Source organism: Molossus molossus, unplaced genomic scaffold (assembly GCF_014108415.1).
Source record: "Molossus molossus isolate mMolMol1 unplaced genomic scaffold, mMolMol1.p scaffold_m16_p_20, whole genome shotgun sequence".
NCBI lineage: Eukaryota > Metazoa > Chordata > Mammalia > Chiroptera > Molossidae > Molossus > Molossus molossus.
The window spans coordinates 17,959,310-17,985,220 of record NW_023425356.1 but is presented as its reverse complement, the minus strand read 5'-3'; the positions used below and the strand labels follow the sequence as shown (position 1 = coordinate 17,985,220).

At 40.4% G+C, this 25,911-nt stretch overlaps 1 protein-coding gene across 2 annotated transcripts in view; it reads right to left on the bottom strand.

The window, feature by feature from the left end:
- WARS2 (tryptophanyl tRNA synthetase 2, mitochondrial) overlaps positions 1-25,298 on the bottom strand; it is an 83,754-nt gene extending 58,456 nt beyond the window's left edge. The window contains exon 1 of one of the 2 annotated variants that reach the window (XM_036273555.1): positions 25,190-25,298. In XM_036273555.1, the coding sequence (XP_036129448.1) occupies positions 25,190-25,279 (90 nt within the window). In that variant the 5' untranslated portion in view covers positions 25,280-25,298. Of the gene's footprint in view, positions 1-358; positions 407-25,189 lie in introns of those variants that run through there. The other variant, XM_036273557.1, reaches the window with a different exon arrangement.
- Positions 25,299-25,911: the final 613 nt, after the last annotated feature.

Here is a 25,911-nt window from a genome sequence, read left to right as displayed (position 1 = left end):
AGTATAAATTCAGCTCTGCCCTTGGGGAGAGTGTGTCTAACCTACAATATAGTGTCATTTCCTCTTTTCTGGAGGACAAGCACCGCGGGCACCCCGCCGAGCACCAGGAGCTCGCCCGGGTCCAGCAGGGGCAGAAATACAGCAGAACTCTGCAGGACCAGGGTGTTCTGAGTTGAGTTAAGAAATTGGATTTATGGGAAAACCCAGCAGCAATGTGTTAACGTTTTTTAAATCTGAATCTTTAAGGAGGGTAAATTAAGAATCTCACAATCAACATCAGATGTTGGGTGATGACTTCAACATGACAAATAACCTTTTAAAACCAAATATTTTGAAATCTAGTTCCTCCTTCACTTACCTGCTGCTGCTCTGGTTCAAGGGGCCAAGGCTTCCACTGTGCCGGTTCCTAAAAACAAAGCAACACGGAGGAAAAGGCTTTGGTCCTACGCTGGTCCCCGGTAGTAATGAAGAAACAGCAAACTCCTAATGTTAACTGGTCAGTTGAGGAGAAGTGCATGTTTTAGTATCAGAATCATTTTAACTTCCCTTTGTTAGGAAGTAACCAACTGGAATATTAGTTCACTGATTTAAAATCAAAACAAGACCATGCTGTATCTTATAAAGGATGATAAATAAATGTTCCCAGTGAACAAGCCACAGTTTACGAGTCTCATCTTAAGGAAACGTCCTCTGCAGACCACGGGTGCTCTGAATGTAATTATTAAATGAAGGAGAGTTTTATCACCAGTGTCCTTTTCATTCTCATAGAAAAATAAGCCTTTTTCCTGTGTTTTTCAAGCATGTCTGTCTCTGTCCTCCTTTCTCTTTAAAGTCTCTTAATGAACTAAATCTGGAATTTTGATGTTCAGTTTTCATAGCTGATACAGGATTCCTAACACAGGTCCCTAAGCCTCTCTAACACGCCATGCTAATCATTCAGTTTCAAATAGAAAGATCTGACCTATCTCAAGGTTACTAAAACATTCAGACAAGGAAGGACCAGGTGCCTGTGGGCCACTGTCACTACAATTATGGGGCCTAAATATCGCTTTTCTAAACTTGGGCCAAATTCCAGAGCTACAGGCAGCAGAATAATGTGTGCTAGATCCAGCGACACACCCTTTAGTCCAGCACTGCCCCAACAAAATACCACTGCTATCCCTCATCCTAAGGAACTCCAGCACACACAATGTGCGGCTTACAGAATGGGTACCATCTACTTTATTAAGTCCAGTTTCCAAACTGAAGACCTGTTATGGGCTTAGTTTAATTATTACATTTCATTTCACCTATGCCTTCATTCCGGGTCAAGTAGTTAATTCAATTAAAATAAACTTTCCATAAGCACAAACCACATATCAGCCCCTCCATCCATTCAAATATTCATTGAGAACTAACCATGCACTAAACACTGTGTTGGGCAGTGGAGAGTAATAAAACCCAGTCCCTCCCCTTGAGAACTTTTACAGTCTAATGACGATTGAGTCAAGCCAGCTAATTCACTGGTCCATTTCACTTAGAGTTAATTTTTTAAAAATTTATTTTTATTGTTGAAAGTATTACAGATGTCCCACCTTTTCTCCCCCATTGACCCCCTCCACCCTGCTTCAGCTTCCCCCCCACTGCCTTCTCCACACTATTGTCTATGTCCATGGGTTATGTATATGCATATAAGTTCTTTGGTTAGTCTCTTCCTGCACCCCCTACCCTTTCCCTCTGAGATTCGTCAGTCTGTTTCATGCTTCCATGTCTGTGGATCTACTTTGTTCGTCAGTTTATTTTGTTCATTAGATTCCACATATAAGTGAGATCATGTGATATTTGTCTTTCTCTGACTGGCTTATTTCGCTTAGCATAATGCTCTCCAGGTCCCTTGTTGTCTCAAAGGGAAGAGACCCATCTTTTTTTACAGCTGCATAGTATTCAATTGTGTAAATGTACCACAGCTTTTTTATCCACACATCTACTGATGGACATTTGGGCTGTTTCCAGATCTTAGCTATTGTAAATAGTGCTGCTATGAACACAGGGATGCATATATTCTTTCTGATTGGTGTTTCAGGGTTCTTAGGATATATTCATAGAAGTGGGGTCACTGGGTAAAAAGCAGTTCCATTTTTAATTTTTTGAGGAAACTCCATACTGTCTTCCATCGTGGCTGCACCAGTCTGCATTCCCACCAGCAGTGTGCGCGAGTCCCCTTTTCTCCACACCCTCACCAGCACTTGTCATTTGTTGATTTGTTGATGGCGGCCATTCTGGCAGATGTGAGGTGATACCTCATTGTTGTTTTAACTTGCATCTTTCTGACTTTGAGCATTTTTTCACATGTCTCTTGCCCATCTGTAATCTCCAGTCTACTAAAACCCCCAGGAGCAAGCTAGCTCCCCTCCTTTCATCAGATGACCCCAGTTCTTGCTTAACTGAGTTCAGTGTGAAGCATCTTCTCTACTTTGTACCTCCAAATGTTGACAAGTAGATAACTATCTTTTCTCATATTTTGTTTTCAAGAGAAAAATCCTCCTACAACTGACCCTTTTCCACAGTGCTGCTCATTCTATTCTTTTGTGTGTTCTTCAGACTATTTCTCCATCTTTAATCTTTATCTCTTTACACAGCCTTTCCTACTGTATAGACATATAAAGAGGTCTACCCCTATCTGGAGTTATTTCTCCCTCTCCTATTCTTCCTAAATATTGCTGTGAGAACTCTATCCTTGCCATCCTTACTTTAATTCCCCATAACCTACCCAATTTAACTTCCCCCCAATCTGGTTTCTCACCCAAAAAGATACTAAAGCTTTTCTAAAACCAACAATGGTCCCCTAATCCTTTAGTTCAATAGCCTCTTCTGTCTTGTTGCCCTTCAAAAATGTCTTTGAATCCACCCACTGACCCTGTTTATTATCGTCCTTTAAAATACTCTCCTTTGAATTTTATGAAGCTACACTATATTGTGTTTTAGCCTTTCTGGCTTTCCAATTTTGTCCCTTTTTGTTCTTGATTATCTGTTCTTACTCACTAAATAGAGTGCTACCCAAAGCAGAAGTTTTTCAATTTTTTTCTGCAACGACACGTGATGCTCACTCAAAGGAAGGCTTCCTTTCTTCCCTGTTCTTGCTCCCCACGAGTGAAATAATTGCTCATTGAATTGCTCAGCTTCAAGGCCCGTGACAGGGCCATGGTCTCCAGAGGAGCCTGGCCCTTTGTGTCATCGCTGTAAGCCTGCCTTAGGACCAGGCCTGGCTCCCGAGACTCACTCTCCCCTCACTCAGGTCAAGGGGATTCCTTGCACCCTCTATCTCAGGCAGCAAGTAATTCACATCCCAGTGTTGGCTTTGGGTTTAGGTAAACAAATAACCATGGTAAACACAGAATGTGATTAGTGCCACGAAGGGAAAACTGAGAGAAATAACTGAGCAATGGGGAAATGCCTACTTTGGACAGGATGAATGCAGAAAGCATCTGGATTCGATGCCATTTGAATTTTTACCTGGAGAATAAATGAGAGAACAAATAGTAAGAAGAGACAAGGCTAAAATATCCCCGGGGTAAAAACAAAAACACAAAACCAACAGGAACAGAGAGGAAGCCGAAGTCCTTGGTGTGCAGGGAGCGCGGGGAGATGAGCAGCAGGAAACGAGCTTGGGAAAGCAGACAGGGTAGGTCGCGCAGGCGAGGCCTACTGCTTGAGCTCAGGTCAGGAGCTCGTCCGCACTCATTCTGTCTGAGGGCAGAGAAACAGAGGAACCCTCCTCTGGCTTCCCCGTGGCAGAAGGGATCCTGCCTCCCACCAAAGCTCACACAGAGGGGATTCCCTAAAACTAAAAAGGGCTCCAGACAGATAATGGCAGTTAAAAAACTTTTTTTTTTTTTTAAAGAAAAAAGGTAAAAGATCATTTTTTAAAAAATCATAGGAGCTTGTCTTTGTGGCTCAGTGGTTGAGCGTCGACCCATGCATCAAGAGGTCACTGCTTTGCCCTGGCCGGTATGGCTCAGCGGTTAGAGCATTGGCCTGCGGTCTGGAGAGACCCGGGTTCGGTTCCCGCTAAGGGCACGTACTTCGGTTGCAGTTTGTCCCCGGCCCTGGTTGGTCTTGCGGGTGGCAGCCACTCGATGTGTCCCTTTCACGTTGATGTTTCTCTCTCTCTCCCTCCCTCCCTCCCACTCTATCTGTACAAAAATTGGAAAAATGTCCTCGGGTGAGGATAAAAAAAAAAAAAAGAGGTCACTGCTTTGATTCCTGGTGAGGGCACATGCCCAGGTTGTGGACCCCATCCCAGATGGGGGGTGTGCAGGAGGCGGCCAATCGATGTTCTCTCTCACTGATGTTTCTACCCCTCTCTCTCTCAAATCAATAAAGAAAAATTATTTTTAAAAAATCATAGGAGTGTTTGAGGAACTGATCTGAAGATGAGGAGCCCCCATCTTTGAGGCACAGTTCTAGAAACTGGTAAGACAGGACGGACCACCTGTACCCCAGGAGCTCATCTGCAGGCAGGGGAACGGGTGTCCCCGCTTCTCCAACTCTGAGCTCCTGCTGCAGCTCCAGAGCCAGCAAGGCAACGTGTGACCTTGAGGATGTCCCTCACTGCAACCCCTCCTGCATTAGCTTGAAATTCTCGAAGCAGAACTCAGAATCTTTTTATCTACAATAAATAATAAAGGGCTTAAAGTGCGGAATACTTGGATGAGGTAAAAATAACTAAACTTGTTATACTAAAGTACATCAAATCATGAAAATAATAACAGCAGTAAATATACATTGAGTATTCTGCTGTGTCTGGCTCTTTTCACCTTTCTTACTTAACTGCTCCAAGTGTACAACATAGGCACTATTCCTGGTCCCACTTTAAAGGTAAGGTGACTAGGGTACAGATGGGCTAAGTAACTTGGGTAGGAGGTAAGCAGGGCCAGGAATTCTGGCTCTAATGACCTTTAAAAAAAAAAAAAAAACCAGGGAGGGCATCTGAGAGCAGATAAACACTATAGGAAAAAAATGATAACACTTATTTGTAAAGATATATATAACCCTAAATTCACTGCAGCATCATTTACAATAGCCAAGACATGGAAACAACTTAAATGTGCATCAATGGAAAACTGGATAAAGAAGATGTCTTACACACACACAAACAATGGAATACTACTCAACCATAATTAAGATGATATATTTCCATTTATGACGACATGTATGGATCTTGAGAGTATTATGCTAAGTGAAATAAGTCATATGGGAAAGAACAAAAACCATATAATTTCACTCATGTGGACTAGAAGACAAAAAGTAACAAATGAACTAACAAAACAAACTCACAGATACATAAAACGATATGGTGGTTACCAAAAAGGAAAGGGGGTCAAATATATAGTAACAGAAGGAAATTAGATTCCAGTGGGGAGCATGCAATAGAGTACACAGATGTTGCACTATAATCATGTACATCTGAAAATTATATAATGTTATTAACCAATGTCACCCCAATAGTTTAATTCTTTAAAAACAGATCACCAGCCCTGGCCGATTTGGCTCAGCGGTTAGAGCGTCGGCCTGCGGTCCTGAGAGACCTGGGTTCGGTTCTCGCTAAGGGCGCGTACCTTGGTTGCAGTTTGTCCCCGGCCCTGGTGGGTTGTGCGGGTGGCAGCCACTCGATGTGTTCCTTTCACATCGATGTTTCTCTCTCTCTCTCTGTTCCTCTCTCCCTCCCACTCTACCTGAACAAAGAATGGAAAAATGTCCTCGGGTGAGGATAAAAAAAAAAACAAAAACAGATCACCAATATGGAAGGAATAGGCTAGCCTGAAAGGAGCCAAATGAAAGCTATGCAGCCTTAGCTAATGTGGTTCAGTTGTTTGGGGGTCATCCTGTGCACCAAAAAGTTTTGGGCTTGATCCCCAGTAGGGGGAGTGCAGGAGGCAGCTCACTGATGTTTTGCTCTCACATTGATGTTTCTCTCCCTCTCCTTTCCTTTCTTTCTACAAATAAATTTTTTTAAATCGTCAAAAAAAAAAAAAAAGCTATGTGTACAGTAAATCCTCACTTAATGTCATCAATAGGTTCTGTGACTTGAAGTGAAACAACATAAAATGAAACCACTTTTACCACAGGATAACTGACGTAAACAAGAGTTAAGTTCCCAGGGCATCTCATCAACCTTATAACGGAATGATGTTGAGCAAAACGACATTATTCAAGGACCTGCTGTATGTGCACAAAGCTGAGCAGGGATAAGGCTGCTAAGAATTGTTAACGTTGCTTTGCTTGACTTATGTTTGGAGGAGATTTTGTTTGTTTTTCTTTTTTTAATCCTCACCCAAGGATACTTTTCCAGATAGAATGGAAGGGAGGAAGAGAGTAAGGGAGAGAGAGAAAAAGAGAAACATCGATGTTAGAGAGACACATGGATTGGTTGCCTCCCGCACAACTGCAACCAGGGCTGAGGATCGAACCATAACCAAGGTACACACCCTTGACCAGAGTTGAACCCAAGACCCTTTGGTCCACAGGCCAATGCTCTAACCACTTGGCCAAATTGGCCAGAGCTATTTTTTTTTTCTTAATGTAGGAGAACTACTCATTTTTCCCAATACCAAGATACCTGAAGAGAGAAAAGAACAGGAAGATTTTGAGAGTAAAGTCTCTCAATGACAGGATGGGAGTGTGGACAGTACCAGTTTGGAGCAGAGTGAGAAATAACTTTGATTCTACTGGATAAATTGACAAAAGTATAAAACCAGAGTGCCGCTGTCCACAACACTCCCTTTAGTGAGCTGGCCAGAAACACAGCAGGGGCTTTTCCAGCTTCCTACATTAGTATGAGAGATTTGGGAGTTTCCCTATATTTAGGGTGCAGCTTGGGGCCCATTCCTGTCCACAAGGAAAAGCAATGTTCATGGTTAGGGTTTGGCAACACTTCCTGCCATCCCATCTCTTTGCAAGAGACAGAATGGCAATGGTCCCACAATTTTACCTACTGCAGAAGCTATAAATTCATCCCTAAGTACATCCTGCAAACACCCCAACCAAAGCCTGCTTTATCGGAGCTTAGACTTAGATGGCCTCCAGCTACCTTAAAACACAGCCATATGCTCCCTCATATTAGAGGTCTTATTATGCAAGGCTCCTCCCCGATCCCAGAGGAGACCAAACGACATGCCATTGCTTGCTTTTGCTTCCTATCCACATTTTAAAATAACAGAATAAAAAGGAAAAAAAAAAAAATCAGCTACAATTGGCTCCAGTTGGTGTGAATAATGAGATGTGGTTGTCAGATTCCTGGAAAGCTGCCAGCCTGGTCATTAGCTGGCCAGATACTGGGCCCACTTATACAGAGGATAGGAATACAATTTTAAATGAGGTCAATTTTAAGGAGACTTTAAATTTGGCATTTGGGTGTAGGATGAAGCCATCTAGAAATTAAAGCCCTCCTTACATTAAGTGCTCTCCATAAGAAAGGGGTAGATTGGAATGAGATGGAGCTTCCTCAGTTTTGGAAAGCAAGCCTTGCCCAATTAAAACCTGGTCCTTTTTTGAAGTCTATGATGGAAGAATCCTAGCTTTGACAAGTTGGCAGTAATCCTTGTGATCTATTTTACTGGGATATATATACATATATACTGCAAAACTGGAGAGCAGCCCCTGCCTGTGATCATTAGACAGACTGGACCAAGTGCCTCAAGCCTTTGATGCCCCTGACATATTATTTTCTGGATGGTGTCCAGCAACCCAATGCAGAATAGCTTTTTCTCTACTGTATCCAGATGGCAAATGGAAGAGATCAAATTCAACAGTTTCAGGGCTAACCTTAATGGATGTGAAAGGCTGGCTTCTCTACCAGCTTTTCAGGGATCTACAATACAAAAAAGGCCTTTGAACAAAGAGACAAATAATTGGCTCCCTCCACCCCCTTCAAAACTAAACCATGGATATGGTAATCTGGTTCAAATCCATCTTCTGGTTGAAAAGGACAGCCAAATATCTGATCAGTTCTAATCACTGACACTCTCATGACACTTTCTTTTTTTTTTTTTTACAGTTTTACATTTTTTTAATGCATTTTAAATTAAGAAGGGAACTAAAGGCTCTCATGATACTTTCTGTGAAGTCCAGATGGGTGTTGTTCTTAATATTCTGGACACGCGCCCCCCCCCCCCCCCCAGACAAATATTTTCAATCTTCATCTATTTCCTCCAAAAATATAATAATAATTATATATTGCCCTGCCGATGTGGTTCCGTGGATTGATCGTCATCCCATGCACCAAAAGGTCGCTGGTTCAATTCCCGGTCAGGTTGCATGCCCAGGTTGTGGGCTTGATCCCCAGTATAGGGCATGCAGAAGGCAGCCAGCCAATCGATGTTTCTCTCTCATCGATGTTTCTCTCTCCCCCTCTCCATTCCTCTCTATCTATAAAAATCAATAAAAATATATTTTAAAAAATAATACACACACACATTCCTAAATGTTTTAACAGCAGCATCTTATAGTAAGAGTCTCACACCCTCACTAAAAGCAGAATTTCAGAATTGGCTAGCATGAGCCTTACACATTATTGTAACAACACAGACTAGGACTTCATGATAAAGCCATTTGTGCAGGAAAGAATAAGGTATGAAGGTCCACCTCACTCTCCAGGCTCACTGTAGTACCAGAAATACCTCATTATAAAACAATTTCACATGAAAGCTGTATGGTGTAGAACATAAGACAGGCTGTGTAATGAACAAGCAGGAAAGGAGGCAACGGTGAGGAGGAAGGCTCAATATGTGAAAGAAGGGAAGCAGTTGAACTTCTGTGAGTCAGCAAAACAGAGATAAGGTGATCTAAAGTTTAAAGGTTAAAGGAATTCTTAACCTTTGTTGATGAAATTGTACACAAAGTTTTGAGAGTTTGAGTACATATTTTTCTAGATAGAAAGTCTACATTTTAGTCAAAGGAAATAGTGACCACCTCTCCCCTCAAAAATGTATAAGAAGTTTTAGGATAAGACTTAATAAAAACAAGATGAGGAACATTAACATATCTAAGGAAAGAATATGCCCCCTGGGTGGTGGAAGCTTAGAAAAATAAGTTCTATTGGAAAAACCTTGGCCATGTGTTTAAAGAGCTGACCGAAGGAAATGGTGCCAAGACACAGGCCAGCAATATGAAGTATGTCCCATAATGGAGATGGAGCTTTGGGTTATCATAGCTTGATTACACTAGCCAATGAGGTGATCCAATGAACACCCCAAACACCCCTTGCTCTGATTCCACACCTATCAAGCTACCTTATTTGGCTTCCCAAGTAAATTTGCCTGCAAATAGAGACTATGACAATCAGTGAGTAAAGGTAGCTAGTATTCCTGATCACTCTATCTTCATATATGATATGTGCTGTGCACGTGTGCGTGTGTGTCTATGTGTGTGCACAGATACATGTGAATTCATCTAAGAAACATCTTCCTCACTTGGCTTCTAGGATGTCACCTTTTACTTTTTCTTTCATCTCTCTGGCTACTACTGTCTTAGATGGGTCATCTCATCCCTATGTCTTAAAGTTGGAATGCTCACAGACTCAGTACTTGGACTTCTTCTCTTCTTTTTCCAAAAATAATGCCTAGATGATCACACCCAATCTCTTAGCTTTAGGCACAGTCTGTACCGAGGATTCGCAAAATGTACCTCTCTCCTGAGCTTGGTCTCATATATCTAATTGCCTACCTGACATCGCTGCATAGATGTTCACTAGACATCTAAAATCCACATGTCTAAAACTCAACTCCTGACCTCCCCTCTCCCAAAGTCTTATTTATTCCTTTTTCACTCTTACAATCTTATTAAGTGTCAAATTCATTCTTTCTGTTGCTCTAGACAAAAACCTAGGAATCATTCTTGATTCTTTCCTTTCTTTCATCCTACATCTAAAAATCATGTTGGTTCTACATTCTTTAAAAAATAAATATCCAGATTCTGACTACTTCTCATGAAACTATCTTCTCCACTTATCCAAGTCCAATCCACCATCATCGCTAGCTCAAATCTTATACTAGCCTCCTAATTGGTCTCCTTGCTTCCATCTTTGCTCTCTATTCTATTTTTTTACATAACAGCCAGAGTGAGGCTTTAAAACCTATTCTTCCAAACAAAGCCTTCCAGTGGCTTTTCAACTCAATCCAAGTAAAAGATAAAATCTTAACATTTGTTTCTAAAGTTGTCTATACAATTGACTTCCTCACCTCCGCCTTCCTATTAGCCATCTGACTTCATGTCCTACTACAATAACCAGCAGCACAATGCAAAACCAACCCAGCTTAGGACCCTGGATCCCTCCCTTTCTAGGTAGGTAGGCTTAGACAGCTCATTCTTCACTTATACGCATTGATAGCTGAGCACTCTTGGTGAAAAATCTCAAAAAATGCAGTATCTACCTATTAATTTAATGTATAGTGTCTAATCTCAATTAGACTCTCAAATCTCAACATTGCTTATTGAACCCTTCTTTTATTTTTTTATTTTTATTTTTATTTTTACCCTCACCCGAGGACATTTTTCCATTTTTTGTTCAGATAGAGTGGGAGGGAGAGAAAGAAGAGAGAGAAACATCAACGTGAAAGGGACACATCCAGTGGCTACCTCCTACACAACCCAACCAGGGCCAGTGACAAACTGCAACTAATGTACGTGCCCTTAGCGGAACCAAACCCAGGTCTCTCTGGACCATAGGCTGACGCTCTAACCACTGAGCCAAGCCGGCCAGGGCTGAATCTTTTTTTTAAAAAAAAAATTTTTTCTTTATTGATTTTAGAAAAAAAAGAAGGGAGAGAGAGAGAGAAAGAAACATTGACGAGAGAGAACATCAATTGGCCACCTCCTGCACGGCCCCTACTGGGGATTGGGCCCAGAACCTGGGCATGTGCCCTGACCTGGAATAGAACCAGTGACCTCTTAGTGCATGGGTCAACGCTCATCCAGTGAGCCACACCAGCCGGGCTATTGAACCCTTTTAAAAACTTACACAGTACTCACTATCTCTGTACTGCTCTAGACATTTAAAAATATTAACTCGTTTAATCCTCATAGTAATTCTCTGAGACAGATACTATTATTGTCTCTGTTTTGCAGATGAAGAAATTAAGACACAGAAAGGTTAAGTGAGTTGCCCAGGACATACTGCTAGTCAGGGATTTAAGTGGTGTGGTCTATAAGCTTTAAACCCTGGCAGTCTGGCTACAGAGTTCAAGCTTTTAACTTTTTTAAAAATATGTTTTTATTGATTTTAGAATGAGAGGAAGGGAGAGGGAAGTAGAAAGAGAAAAGCATCGATGTGAAAGAAACATGGCTTGGCTGCCTCCTGCATGCCCCCTACTGGGGATACAGCCTGCAACCCTGGCACATGCCCTGACCGGATTGAACTGGTGACCTTTTGGTGCACGGGATGACGTTCAATCACCTATGCCACACTGGCCAGGGCCTCAAGCTTTTAACTTTTAATTCATTTTACAGATGAAGAGAGGTTCAGTAAGTTGCCCAAGGACATCTAGTTATCAACTGGAAGAACTTGGACTTGAACCCAGACTATCTGACTTTAGAGCCCCATACATTAAACCACTAACCTATTCCATCTCCTTGGGACATAAGTCCCCTGAGACAATTATACCCAGGAGGTTTCAGAGTCCCTGGATTCCCCATCCCATTCCCAGCAAACTGATCTAGACCCACAGCCACCTCTTACCCTCTTTCCCAGTCTCAGAGTTGATATGTCTCTCCCAGTGTTCAGTCACTTGCTCTGCATTGCATTTCTTCCAGTTCTTTCCATCTCATTCCTGTACCTTCAGCCTATCCATCTTTACTGGCTTCCATAATCATGCCCATGCTCTAAGTTTTTCCATCCTAAAACAGGCTACCTCCAAAAAATTCATTTGGTCAGGCCATTCTTTATAGCTCTGTTCACCCTCTCTGACACCTTCTCCTCATGAACCTTGGATCCATACTCTGAGTCTCCTCCCACCTCTACCTCTTTTTTGGATTCTTCACCTCTGGTTTCTCTCCAAGTTTGAGTTAAAAACCCCTGATTTTTTATTTTTATTAATTTATTTTTGTTGCAGATGTTTCTCCTTTTTTCCCCATTGACACCCTCCTCCCCATCCCCCCCCCACCCCGTCCCTAGCTTTGTTGTCCATATCCATCGTTTATGCATACATACATATAAGTTCTATGGTTTATTTCTTCCCTCCCTTTCACCCTCTTTTCCCCCTTCTTCTGAGGGTTGTCATTCTGTACTCTACTTCAACGTCTCTGGGTCTACCCTCTTCCTCAGACTGTTATGTTCATTATATTCCACAAATAAGTGAGATCGCATGATATTTGTCTTTCTCTGCTCGGCTTGTTTCGCTTAGGATAATACTCTCTAGGTCCCTCCATGTCATCTCAAAGGATAAGAGATCTTTCTTTCTTACAGCTGCATAGTATTCCACTGTGTATATGTACCACTGCTTTTTTATCCATTCGTCCACTGATGGACACTTGGGCTGTTTCCAGATCTTAGCTATCGAAAATATTGCTGCTATGAACATGGGGGTACATATATTCTTTCTAATAGTGTTTCAGGCTTCTTAGGGTATATTCCTAGAAGTGGGATCACTGGGTCAAATGGCAATTCAATTTTTATTTTGTTGAGGTAACACCATAGTGTTTCCCACAGTGGCTGCACCAGTCTATATTCCCACCAGCAATATTAGAGTCCCCTTTTCTCCACACCCTCACCAACACTTGTTTGATGATGTGTTGATGGTGGTCATTCTGACGGGTGTAAGGTGATACCTCATTGTTGTTTTAATTTGCATCTCTCTGATGATTAGTAATGTTGAACATTTCTTCAAATATCTCTTGGCCATTTGTATGTCCTTTTGGAGAGGTGTCTATTTAGCTCCTCTGCCCATTTTTTAATTGGGTTCTTTGTCCTCCTTTTGTTGAGTTGCATGAGCACTCTATATATTTTGGAAATTAACCCCTTATCTGATGTCTCATTGGCAATTATGCTCTCCCATACAGTGGGTTCCCTTTCCATTTTGATGGTTGTTTCTTTTGCTGTGCAGAAGTTTTTTAGATTGATGTAGTCCCATGTGTTCATTTTTTCCTTTTTTCTGTTGCCTTAGATGATGTATCAGTGAAAATTCTGCTGTGTATGATGTCCGAAATTTTGTTGCCTACATTTTCTTCAAGGATTTTTATGGATTCTTGGGTCACATTTAAGTCTTTTATCCATTTTGAGTTTATTCTTGTGTATGGTGTAAGTTGATGGTTTAGCTTCATATTTTTTGCATGTAGCTGTCCAATTTTCCCAACACCATTTATTAAAGAGGCTGTCTTTACTCCATTGTATGCTCTTGCCACCTTTGTCAAATATTAATTGAGCATAATGTCTTGGGGCAATTTCCGAGTTCTCTGTTCTGTTCCACTGGTCTATATGCCTGTTCTTGTGCCAGTACCAGGCTATTTTGATTACAGTCGCTTTGTAGTATAACCTGATATTTGGTATTGTGATCCCACTTACTTTGTTCTTCTTTTTCAAGATTGTTGCAGCTGTTTGGGGATGAAAGAGGAGAAGTAACAACTGACACCACAGAAATACAAAGGATCATTAACAAATACTATGAACAATTATATGGCAACAAATTCGAGAATCTAAGTGAAATGGACAAATTTCTAGAAACACATGGACCAGGAAGAGATAGAAAACTTGAACAGACCAATAGCAACTAAAGAAATTGTAGATGTAATCAAGACTCTCCCAGGCTTGGATGGCTTCACAGGGGAGTTCTACTGAACATTCAAAGAATAACTAATACCCATTCTCCTCAAACTATTTCAAAAAATTCAAGAAGAAGGAAGACTTCCAAATTTGTTTTATGAGGCCAGCATAATTCTAATTTCAAAACCAGAAAAAGACACTACAAAGAAAGAAAACTACAGGCCCATATCCCTGATGAACAAAGATGCCAAAATCCTTAACAAAATACTAGCAAATTGGAACCAGCAATACAGCAAAAAAATTATTCACCATGAACAAATGGAATTCATCCCAGGGATACAAGGCTGATACAATATTTGCAGATCAATAAATGTGATACACCACATAAACAAAATGAAAGATAAAAACCACATGATCATATCAATATATGCTGAAAAAGCATTTGACAAAATCCAGCGCCCATTTCTGATACAAACGCTCAGCAATGTAGGAATAGAGGGATCATATCTCGACATAATAAAGGCCATATATGAAAGACCTACAGCCAACATCATACTCAATGGGCAAAAACTAAAACCATTTCCTTTAAGAACGGGAACAAGATAGGGATGCCCACTTTCGCCCCTCTTATTTAACATAGTACTGGAAGTCTTAGCCAAAGCAATCAGACATGAAGAAAAAAGAAAAGGGATCCAAAGTGGAAAGGTGGAAGTGAAACTGTCATTATTCGCAGATGACATAATACTATACGTAGAAAACCCCAAAGACCATAAAAAAATCTACTACACTTAATAAATGAATTTGGCAAAGTAGCAGGATACACAATTAATGTCAAGAAATCGATGGCATTCTTATACACCAATGATGAACTCACAGAAAAAGAAACTAAAAATACAATCCCATTTACCATTGCGGCAAAAAAATTAAGACACCTAGGAATAAACTTAAACAAAAAAGTAAAGGACCTATTTGCAGAAAACTACAGGACATTGAAAAAATAAATAGAGGAAGATGTAAAACAGTGGAAGCACAATACCTTATTTGTGGATTGGAAGAATTAACATCATTAAAATGTCCCTATTACCCAAAGCAATCTATAGATTCAATGCAATCCCCATCAAAATACCAATGACATATTTCACGGAACTAGAACAAATACTTCAAAAGTTCATATGGTCCTGGCTGGTTTGGCTCAGCAGTTAGAGCATTGGCCCGCGGACCAGAGAGTCCTGGGTTCGGTGTCTGCTAAGGGCACATACCTTGGTTGCAGTTTGTCCCCAGCCTCAGTTGGGGTTGTGCGGGTGGCAACCACTTGATATGTCTCTCTCACATCAATGTTTTTCTCTCTCTCTTCTATCCTCTCTTCTTCCCGCTCTGTCTGAAGCAAAAATGTCCTCAGGTGAGGATTTAAAAAAAAAAAAAAAGTTTGTATGGAACCAAAAAAACCCCTCATCTAAAAAAATATATATATATATATTTTTTTTTTTTCCCACTTTACATGCTTTTTTTTGATGATCTTTCTGTATTAAAAACAAATGTGTTATTTGGTTGATAGTAATTCCGTCAGTGGTCATGGTTTTGTTACTCCTTTTTGAAGAGACATTCCTCTCCCTCTCCATCCCTTTTCACATGTGGTCCAAATGGAAGCTGGATGACCCTATCTCCACATGGTTAGTCTAAAGGTGAGCGTTTGACTTTCAAGAAGACAGGTGTCATGGAAGCCTGACCCAAGAGTCTGCTATTCAGACAGAAAAATAAGATGAGAGGATAAGTTGTGTCTCTATTTGAGTCACAGATATGTTAATTTATTCCCAATCAAAATGAAGGACACATGGTCTACTGAAAAATTCCTAGTCCATTTTAGAATGTGGGAAACAATGTGGGAAATGTCATGTGGCTGCTGAAATGTTGGAATTTCCAAGACACTTAAAAGATGTATAAGTACAATTGGTCCTTGATTTCACAAGCTGTCTGGCCACGGTAGCCACAGACTTATCAGGAAGGTACTATAATCAAACCTCTTGTAAGAGCTGACATACTGTGATGGTTCTATCATTATGTTTGGCTGATTTCAGATTTTATTAAATATGTAAATGGTAAACTGGTAAGCAAGTATAACAATAAAATTTTCCTTACTGACTACTAACCACTTTGAAAGAAGAGAATGTAAGTCTTTTGTAATAGAGATGTGAATTCTGCTTGAGTCACACGAGTCCACTCTTATCATGGTGCAGAGAAAAACCACAATAGCATTAGGCTGGAAGCTTGCAGATGGACTTATTGTCTACATGGTGTAATACTGCAGAGAGACCTGGGGGTTTTTCTATGTGTACATAGAACATACCAAGATCTATAAAGCAAAGGTGCTAGGCATGGTTTGACAGTTTGCTTGAAAGGGACCAAAAATAAATAAGAAAAATAGTAAAATTGATAGAATAAGTAAAATTATTTCCTTCATGAGTTGAAGAAAGCATACTCTTGATTATAAGGCAAAACCCAAAATGTCAGTTGTTGTATAGATAATACAGCACATTTAGTAAACCAGTCTCTTGAGGCAACTACCCTTAAAATAAAGTCTCCTCATCTTAATCCTTAATCCTATACTTTTCTATATACAGAGGTAACAAGCTTTAATATAATATACAGAGGTAGGAAACTCCAGTGAAAAATAAAACTGGGGCTAGAGTAGCAATAAAAATCATTTATAGCAACAAGTTGGAAATTCACATCCTACTTGGAAAATCATTAAAATAAAATTGATATTATCTCCTAATCATCTGGATATTTAGGGCAATAATGAGATCACTTGTTAACTCGAGCAAACACTGAATACCCTCTATGAATAAATAAGTAAAAATATACAAAAAAAATGTATGGTTTAAATTCAACAATATGCTAAATGCCAACGGTATGTACTTTCTCTTATATCATTGTTTTTGTTTCACTGAATTCATTAACTCAATACTTACTGAGCTCTTTCTGATACAGGAATCAGTATGCCAAAGATTCAAGTAATACCTCATTTTCTCACATGTATAGTTATCATAGCTAAGGTGCAGTGGAAAGAATCCTTCCTGCCCACCCTTCAGTACTAGAGGTGGCCAGGTACGTACTCTTGCTGATGTCTGCCTGCTGAATGGCAGCCTATGACTGCACCTGCAGACCAAGGTATTTATTATAGACTGTTTCCTGCTGGAATATTTACAAAGGTCTAAATTTAAAAAGAGCATGTTCTCCATCTGTCCTAAGCAAATGCCTATAAACAAAGACAGAATAAAAGGAAGGATGTGTTAATTTCTGTAAGAAAAGTACAAAGTCCTATAAAATTTCAAAATGAGAGCAATCATTTCCAGCTTCAGAACAAAGTTTTCTGGAACCTACATATGAGGGTTTTTATTTTTTGTCTTGTTTTTAAAGAATGATGGAATGCCGACAAGGATGGGGAGAAAGGCCTTTCCAAGAGATAGTGGTTTTAACATAGAAGTAAAAGGGAACAGCTCTGAGCAAACTTGGCAATTCTATTAACTCCAGGGCAAAGGATCCATATAAGACAGCAATGGCCTAGAAAGTGTTTTGGGTGTGAACGGTAAAAGGTCTTGAATGTGAGGCTACAAGGAGTCTAAACTTTATGAGAAGCCCCCAAAGGTATCTGGGCAAGGGAATAATATAACCAGAGCTCTGCTTTTGGAAGTTTAATCTGGTCAGACTGTTTTTTCTGGGAGGTGGAGGGGCAGGAAAATGTGGAATCAAAGGATTAAGACTGATAATGGTGGAGAGGAGAAAGGTTGTTGAGTAGAATTATGTATAATTGAAAAAATCATCATCATCAGTCAAGACATAATAATCAAGACTCAGTAGGTGCTGTGCACTGGCCAAGGGACTTTATGTATATGGCAAGATCCTGAGTCCACATAAAATTCCTACAATGTATTATTATTAATACACTGCAGAGGAGAAAACTGAGGTTTGGTGAGGTCAAATAACTTGCCTGGCAACACTCAGTTAGTATGTGGTGGAACTAAGCCCAACTGATCCCCAAAGTCACACACCTTCTGCTTTATCACACTTCCTCTCAGTCAACTTTAAATGACAAGTATAATGTTTGTGTGACCATTTATCCTCTAGATACTTGCTTTTCTGTCTTACTGAGTTTCCCAGCTTGGTGGCCTGGGGGTGGCTGGAAAGGTGCCAGCCATTGGAGAAGCCAAAGTTGCCTGCAGAGGAGGATTTTCCTTCACAACCAAGATGGCCAGGTAACTAGTATCCACAGAGGGCCAACCTGGCTCTCTCCCCAGAACTGGCAAGGGCTCCATATAGTCTGGTTCTTAATATCTCCCTTGGGACTCCACCTTTATCCTGCACACTTACCCCCAGCCCAAGAGATCTCCTCTCTTCCAGCAAATTTATGAACTGGCTTCTTAGATGATTCTCCCCATGGGAGGACAGGAATCCAACTCAGGGATTTGAGTAAACAGCTCCATTTCCCTTCACCATTACATTCTCCTGCTTCCCAAAAGGGACCTAAAGTAACAGCGAGTAAAGTGTGGGGCTGAATGAATATAAAGTAGAAGAGCCCATGCAAAGTCCCTATTCATGGGGAGGATAAGGAACAGTTCATGAGGAGCCCTTTGTTTGGTGCATAAAGTAAACTCTGTTCAATATTGCTAATTTTAAAGCCTCAACAGCATCCTAATTAATGTACTAATTAGGAATAATTCACTTTAATTCAATTAGTGAATTACAGACCCCTTTAAGAACTCTTTGGAATAAGAATCCTTTAGAATAAAGGATTGCTGAAATGGCTCGAAGTGCTAATTACTTTCATCTCTCCCATCTTCCCACTTTGCACCTCTCTACTTTTGAAGAAAGTACTCTAGCCATAAATCCCAATTAAACCCTAGATAGTGGTCCCCTGGTCATCCATCAGCTTCAACACTCACCACCTCCCCTCTGCCTGCAGGGCTGTGCACAGGTTGACCTTTTAGCTATAGAATGTGTATAAACAGAATTTCCTACATGCACCTTGGGACTCATGTGTTAAAAGCCCTTATTTTACACAGGGTAATCCTAGTGGCAGTAGCCAAATAGAGACATGGAGATAAATTTACAAGACAGCTTTGCTCCTTTCTCATAATTCATTGAGCCAAACAAGACTGTAGGAACAGCAACAACAAAGGATGATTTATAATTTCTACTGTGTGTCACCATGGCAAGATACATAAGTGGCTTTCAATGGAACAGATTTAAAAGGTGCAAAACAGTTATCAGAGTATTATCACAGATCATTTGTTTCAGAATTTAATGTCTTTTTCTTATTTATTATGGTTAGTGTACAGAGTTTGGACTCAGGCTACCTGGAATTATATTGTGGCTCTAATACTTGATAGCTATATGACCTTGGGTGAGTTGTTTAACTTCTCAATATCCTCATCTATAAAACAGGACTAATATTAGCCCTTATCTCATTGGGTTATGAGGATCAAATGAGCTAATGTATGTCAAGTTCTTAAAACCATGCTTGGTACATGGTAAGCACCCAATAAATATATGCTAGTTATCACCTTCCACATCATCATGGTTAGTAATAACTGAAATTGCAACAGGGCCCCAAAATAATCACACATTTAACTAATTTTAGTACAAATAAGAAAATAATATCCACTGAACTAAAACTCGAAGGAATACTGACATTTACTTATTTAGATTCACTATCTTATAAAACTGGTTATAAAATAGAAAAACAATGAAAATTCAATCAAGGAATAAAAATTTTAGATGACCAAGTATTGAAACTTTGTATGTTGTAATGAAGATTAATGAGCAAACGTGAAGCATTTTGAAAACTACAAAGTACTATATTAGAATAGGGTAGTAGTATTATTATTATTAGTGAGAATAAGAGTCCACTTGAAAATGTTTTACAAAGCCAGATCTGTTCTTTTATTTTATGCTCTCAAATGCCTTCATGAAAAATCTACAACTATCATCCCAAGAACCTGGGATAAGAAGCAACATAACCAAGGTCATATATTCAGGGCTCCATCCACATGGAGTTGCCTGGCACTGTAATTAGGCCCAGCCAGAACACCAGGACAGGAATGAAAAAGAAAGACTGCCATCCCTGCACAAGGTTCAGTGTCCTGGCGTAGAAGGCAATGGATGAAGAGCAAGTTGTGAAATCTCCAAGCGTTAGAAATCAGGGTGGCTTGACTCACCTTTTAGGAGACAAAAGGGCAATCAAAAAGGCGGTCCCTTAGCCAACCAGAGTAGGTTCAATAGATGCAAAGAAGTCTTATGCCAAGAAAAAAAGAGAACTATAGGTGAATTTTGACAAATGACTAGAGGACCAATAGAACTCAGATGAAGGGGCAGTGAGAAGACCTAGATATGACCTTGCTTCGCTCAGTATGCAGGGAAGTTAAGAAAAAGTGTTAAGTCTCCAACTGGGAATAAAAGATGGAGTATTGCTCAGAAATGATAGATAGAGCAAACTGTAAATGCCTGAGCAGAGTTAAATTAAGTCAAGCTGGAGCCAATGGATCATCCCTGTGCCTATAAATTATCTCTCTGCATCTAGTGTCTCACACTGGCAGGGCAGCTTCCACCCTAAATGAGTAAATTTTTCCTGTGGAAATTCAGGAAGAAGCCTTAGGCCTCATGTTGCAGTCTCTAGAAGAGAAATTCCTGAACCCTGAGTGATGGTGGTAGAATGGAATCAAGAGCAGACCTGGAGTAAATGTTCTTTATGAGGCCGTTGACTGGGAACCGAACCCGAGACTCTTGGTCCGCAGGCTCACGCTCCAACCTCTGAGCCAAACTGGCCAAGGCAGAAATATTATTTCTAATAAGCTAAGTTAGTTCACAAGAAAAACTAACCTACAGAGCATTTTAAACAAATAGTCTCCTAGATTGAGCTTAAAAGCTTTAGAGTGGATCCATACAATGCTTTATTTACCATTTAAGAAAGGCAGAGAGATGAAGAGACTGAGAAAACTGGCACAGTTATCATCTAGCAAAATTCCCAGATGGCTGCAGCAGCTCCTGATAGCTCTCCATGCTGATTATCTCATGTTGCATGTTGGACAGAAAATACGTGGCACAGAAGAGCTAAGAGTAAAGTAACTGGAAACACTACCCCATTTTAATCTCATTAGATCATAGACCTACAAAAACAAACACTAATTGCAAAACATAGAAAGAGCCCCGGCAGGTTTGGCTCAGCGCTGAGAGCGTCAGCCCGCAGACCAGAGAGTCCCGGGTTCGGTTCCCACTGGGGGCACGTACCTCAGTTGTGGTTTGTCCGTGGGCCCGGGTGGGGTTGTGTGGGTGGCAACCACTCCATGTGTTTCTCTCACATTCATGTTTCTCTCTCTCTCTTCCTCCCTCTCTCCCTCCGGCTCTGTCTGAGGATAGATGTGGAAATGTCCTCAGGTGAGGATAAAAATAAATAAATATATATATATAACAAAATCCCAATAGTAAATTTTGCCATCCTAATTCCCCGATTAATTAGCTTTGTGACACTAGGCAAGTTACTTAACTAAAGTCTACTTCCTCGTGATTTAAAAGAAGGTGCTAATACCCTATCTTAAAGCTTCTTTATGAACAATATCTTTTCTGTGGTATTCTTGCCAAAATCCATAACACAGTCTAATGTGAGAAAACATCAGACAAACCCAAGTTGAGAAACTTTCTATAAAATAATTGACTAATTCTTTTGAAAAGTGCCAAGGTTGCAAAAGACCATGGAAGTGCCATCGATTGAAGGAGACATGACAACTAAATGCAATATGGGATCCTGGATTTGATCCTAGTGGAAAACCTGGTCAAATTTGAAATGGGTCAGTAGCTAGTATTGCAACAAGTTAATTTCTTGGCTTTGATCAATAGGTTGTGATTATATAAGAGGAACCTTGGTGAGGAGTATATAGGAATACTCTGTACAAATTTTGCAACTTTGTAAATAAATCTAAAATTATTTTAAAATAAACAAATTTAAAAAGATGAACTTTTAAAAAGCCTTGTTGTAAGAAATAAATACAAGATAAAAAATTTAATATACTGTCTGTTTTTTTGCAGGCATAATTATTTCATCCGATGGCTATACTTAGTGGCCATTAACAGTAGGAACAGTATATTCATATTGGCCAAAGCCAGGTTGGGACCGTTAACAATGAAGTGTTGTTCAACTAGGACAAAATGGGGACAATCTACATTTCAATTGAATAATTATAAATATTCTCTCAAAACTTGACTAACCATCAATATTTCAGTCTTTGCACAATAAAATCATAACTCAGCGTTTAAAAAAGTATGGAGTCTGTGTTTGACTAATGATGACAGGCTTTTATTTACCTAATGCCATCAGCATTTAAGCATAATTTAAGCATAATACGTCAGACCTTCACTCTGACTCTGGGACTACTCCCATCTTGTCAGACTTCAACAGTTTTCTGTCAGGCAACACCTGGCAAAATAAACCTCTTTCATATAAACTGTAGGCATCTCAAAATGACTATTGCTTGATACACTATTATTTCTTTTTCCTCCTATTTTTTATTTTAAACTTGAGTCTACATCTAGCCTTGAGGGGCAAAAGCCTGCCTCTGAGATAATTAAAGGTCCTCAACGCCAGGTTTATTATCCAAGATTTTGCTTTTTTAAGAAAACACTAAAACAACGTAGGAATCATACTACTTTAGCAGTCACAGCTTCCAACAAAGGGGCGATGGCTCCTCCAGTTTTGCTTCTCACTTCAGGGAGTAACTGTGCAGCCAAAACGAATAGCACGCAACTTGGCTGTTTCTTAGTTTTAGATAGAATCACCCATATGACAAATATACATTTCTTTCTATTATACTGTTCTCTTGCAAAATAATTTTTGTTTTCTACAAAGGTTATGAGATATCATAAAAATGTCTAATGCATCTGGTTTAAGAATCCAATTCTTCCTTCACATATTTCTGCATCTGTTCACAAAATCTCTTTGACTTCAAAGGAAGCTTTTCAAGAGAAAAAGAAGATACACACAGGAAAAGTGGCCATAAATTTTTAGTAGTCCTTTTCTAAGGCCATTTTAATAACAGCACTGTAGGACAAGCATCTCTCTGAGACCTAAAATATCACAGATGATATTAATGACTATGCATTTATATGGAGATTTACACTTTAAAATCTTATTCTAGGTCTAAAAGTGATCTATCTTCAATTTAGAACATGTGAAAAATATGGAAAGCTTAAAAAGAAAACTAAAATCACTTTTAATCTACTATTTAGGAAAACCTAGCAAAACAAAACAAGAATAGTTTCCATCTAGTCTTTTTTTTTCTGTGTATTTATATAAATATTTATTTGCAAACATAATATTGTAATTACACTATTAATGCAATTTTGTATCTTTTTCAATTGGTCTTTCAAAGGACTGTGTTAATCCTTCAAACCATCATTTTTAGTGACTGAAAATTATATGTACATTTATATCTTTTTGTTTTGTTTTTTATCCTCACCTGAGGACATTTTTCCATTGTTTGTTCAGACAGAGCGGGAGGGAGAGAGGAAGAGAGAGAAACATCGACGTGAAAGGGACACATCGAGTGGCTGCCACCCCCACGACCCAACCAGGGCCGGGGACAAACCGCAACTGAGGTACATGCCCTTAGCGGGAACCGAACCCAGGTCTCTCCAGACCGCAGGCCGACGCTCCAACCGCTGAGCCAAACCAGCCAGGGCTGTACATTTATATCTTAAAAAGATGCTCTCACATGTAATTCTTAATCTAATCAAAGCTAAATCAAAGCTTTGGAAACACTGATCTGTTCTGGAAATTCTACATCTTGAAACAATCTAGATTAACAGTTGATTAACTTTAAGATAATTGTGTTGGTAAATGCCACTGAAACAATAGATGTTTAAAAGATTTTTTCTTTAGCATTTATGATTTAGTCCCCTTAATCTCCCTAGGCAGTCGTTAGTGAGCTGTAGTTTCTTTTTTCTTTTCTCTTTGATTCTCTATTTCTCATGACATCCTTAGCTCTTGTTTGGAATGAGAGGAAGTTGGGGTCTAAGGCTTAGTTACTTTGATACCATAGCTTTTAACATGCTACTATTAGCTATAAATACAGTAATCAACCAATTCTGGTTCTGCAGAATCAGACCCTTGAGTTTCAAAGAGGAGAATATTTCATGGATTTATCTAATTTTGAATCAATAGCTGAAATTTAAAATAACATTTAAATAGCTGTTTTGTTAATGAAGAGCTTTCCAATATAATACCCTTTATCCTTATAAGAATCTTTTAATTCTCATATCAATGAAGAAAACTTAAGTACAAAGAATTAAGAGATTTGTGGGATGATTAGAAAAACAAGTTGAACTTAAATCTTGGTTTTCATAATTAATCTCATTGCTGTACTTTGGATTCATAATCATGAAGCCATAGATATTCCAAAGCTTGAAAGAACATAAATGTCAATCAAACCAACCTTTCCACCCATTTTGCTAGAGAATAAACCCCGGGAGATTGAGTGACTTGTCATGTCACACAGCTAACAAGTGGCTGACAAATTCCTTGACCTCTGGTTTCCTAACTTCCAGTCTAGTGCTCTTCCCAAAACACCCCTTACCTTACAAAAATCCTCACACCTACGCAACACCACAACGAATATGCAAATATGCCATAAAATTACCCAATAATCACATAATCCGAAGTTTAGACCTAGTTCCCAAAAGATAGCTCCCAAGAGATAGATGGCATGTGCCTACCGCTTATATTAGACTTGGAAGACGTTCAGTAAATGTCTGAATGAATGAAATACACACACGCACACACGCACGCACACACACGCACGCACACACACGCACGCACGCACACGCACACATTTTTCTTTTGCTATGAGGGTAAAATTCCAAATACTGACGGGCAGGCTGATGGCCGTGTCATGCTCTCCGCATGACAGAGAAATTCATGGTAGCAGTAGTGCTGCTTGGCACAGGACAGGACGCCCTTCCGCAGGTCTCCTTTGGGGTAATGGAGGAACCACATTGAAAAATGCATTGACACTTGCTCAAGTACCGCACTGACACAGGGAAGAAGTCAGCGGCTACACCAACGTAAACTTCCCAATTCCTGACAAGACGTCTTCTCTAATTTCTCCGCAGGCCCCCTGGCTTGCTGGTAGGGAACCGACGGTCAGATCACAATGAGTCCTTGAAAAGGTGGGCATTCCCAGAGGGCAGGCGGCCGTGCGCCCCGCCCACAGGGGCGCGTTGCGTCATCACGCACCTTTGCAACGTCGCCGCGCCGCAGACAGACGGGCAGTCCTACGCGAGTCGACTTTAGAAGTGACCGTGTGTTCTCCAGAGGAAACAGGAAGAGAAAAGCAAATGGAGGGAGGGAGGGGACACGAGAAGGACCAAGCAGGATGGAAAACCAGCGGGAGAAGGTCCAGCTTTGGTTACCTGGGGAGCAGGAGCAGCTTCGGGTCCTTTGTGAAATGCCCGGATGAGGTTCCAGCACCCACGCGTCTTCCGCATTGAGTGCAGCGCCATCTTGAGGAGGGCGGAGCCTTCTTGTCTTGAATGACGTCGGCTCGGAGAGCCAGTCGCAGATTCGCTGCTCGTTTGCTTGCTGCGCCTGCGCTCATGCCTTCGGGCGCGGGCAGCTGTGCCCCTGCCCGGGAAGTGCGGTCTTTGAGGAGCAGGTGGGGACAGGGACAGGGTGGGGCTTACCTTCAGTGTTTCCCTGGGAGACCTAATCTTTGAACAGGTTTCCTGGAGGAAGAGGCTCCTTCGGGGATATTAGCGGAGTTTCAGACCGGAAGAAAGTCAAGGAAGTTGCTCTTCGGATCCTAGCCACCCAGAGGCAGCTTTAAAGAAGTTTCCGTAGGAATGGGGCCTTCGCAGTCTTATTAGAGAGCAGTAAGTGCCCCACTGAGATCTGTGTGGCCTCAGTTCATCCGATCTGCAGGCCCGAGGCACTGAAGGGACACAGAAAGACACCTTTCCTCCAAGAAGTGTACGGCCTGACGGGGTTGTAGTAAATACATGATGCGGTATTTTAGGCGTTAAACAAGCACACACCAGGACTGGGGAGGAAGACTGTACTTCTGCCCGACCAGGGAAGGCCTCAGAAAAAGGTGATAACTGATAGAAAATGTTTTCTGTTTTGAGGTAAATTATGA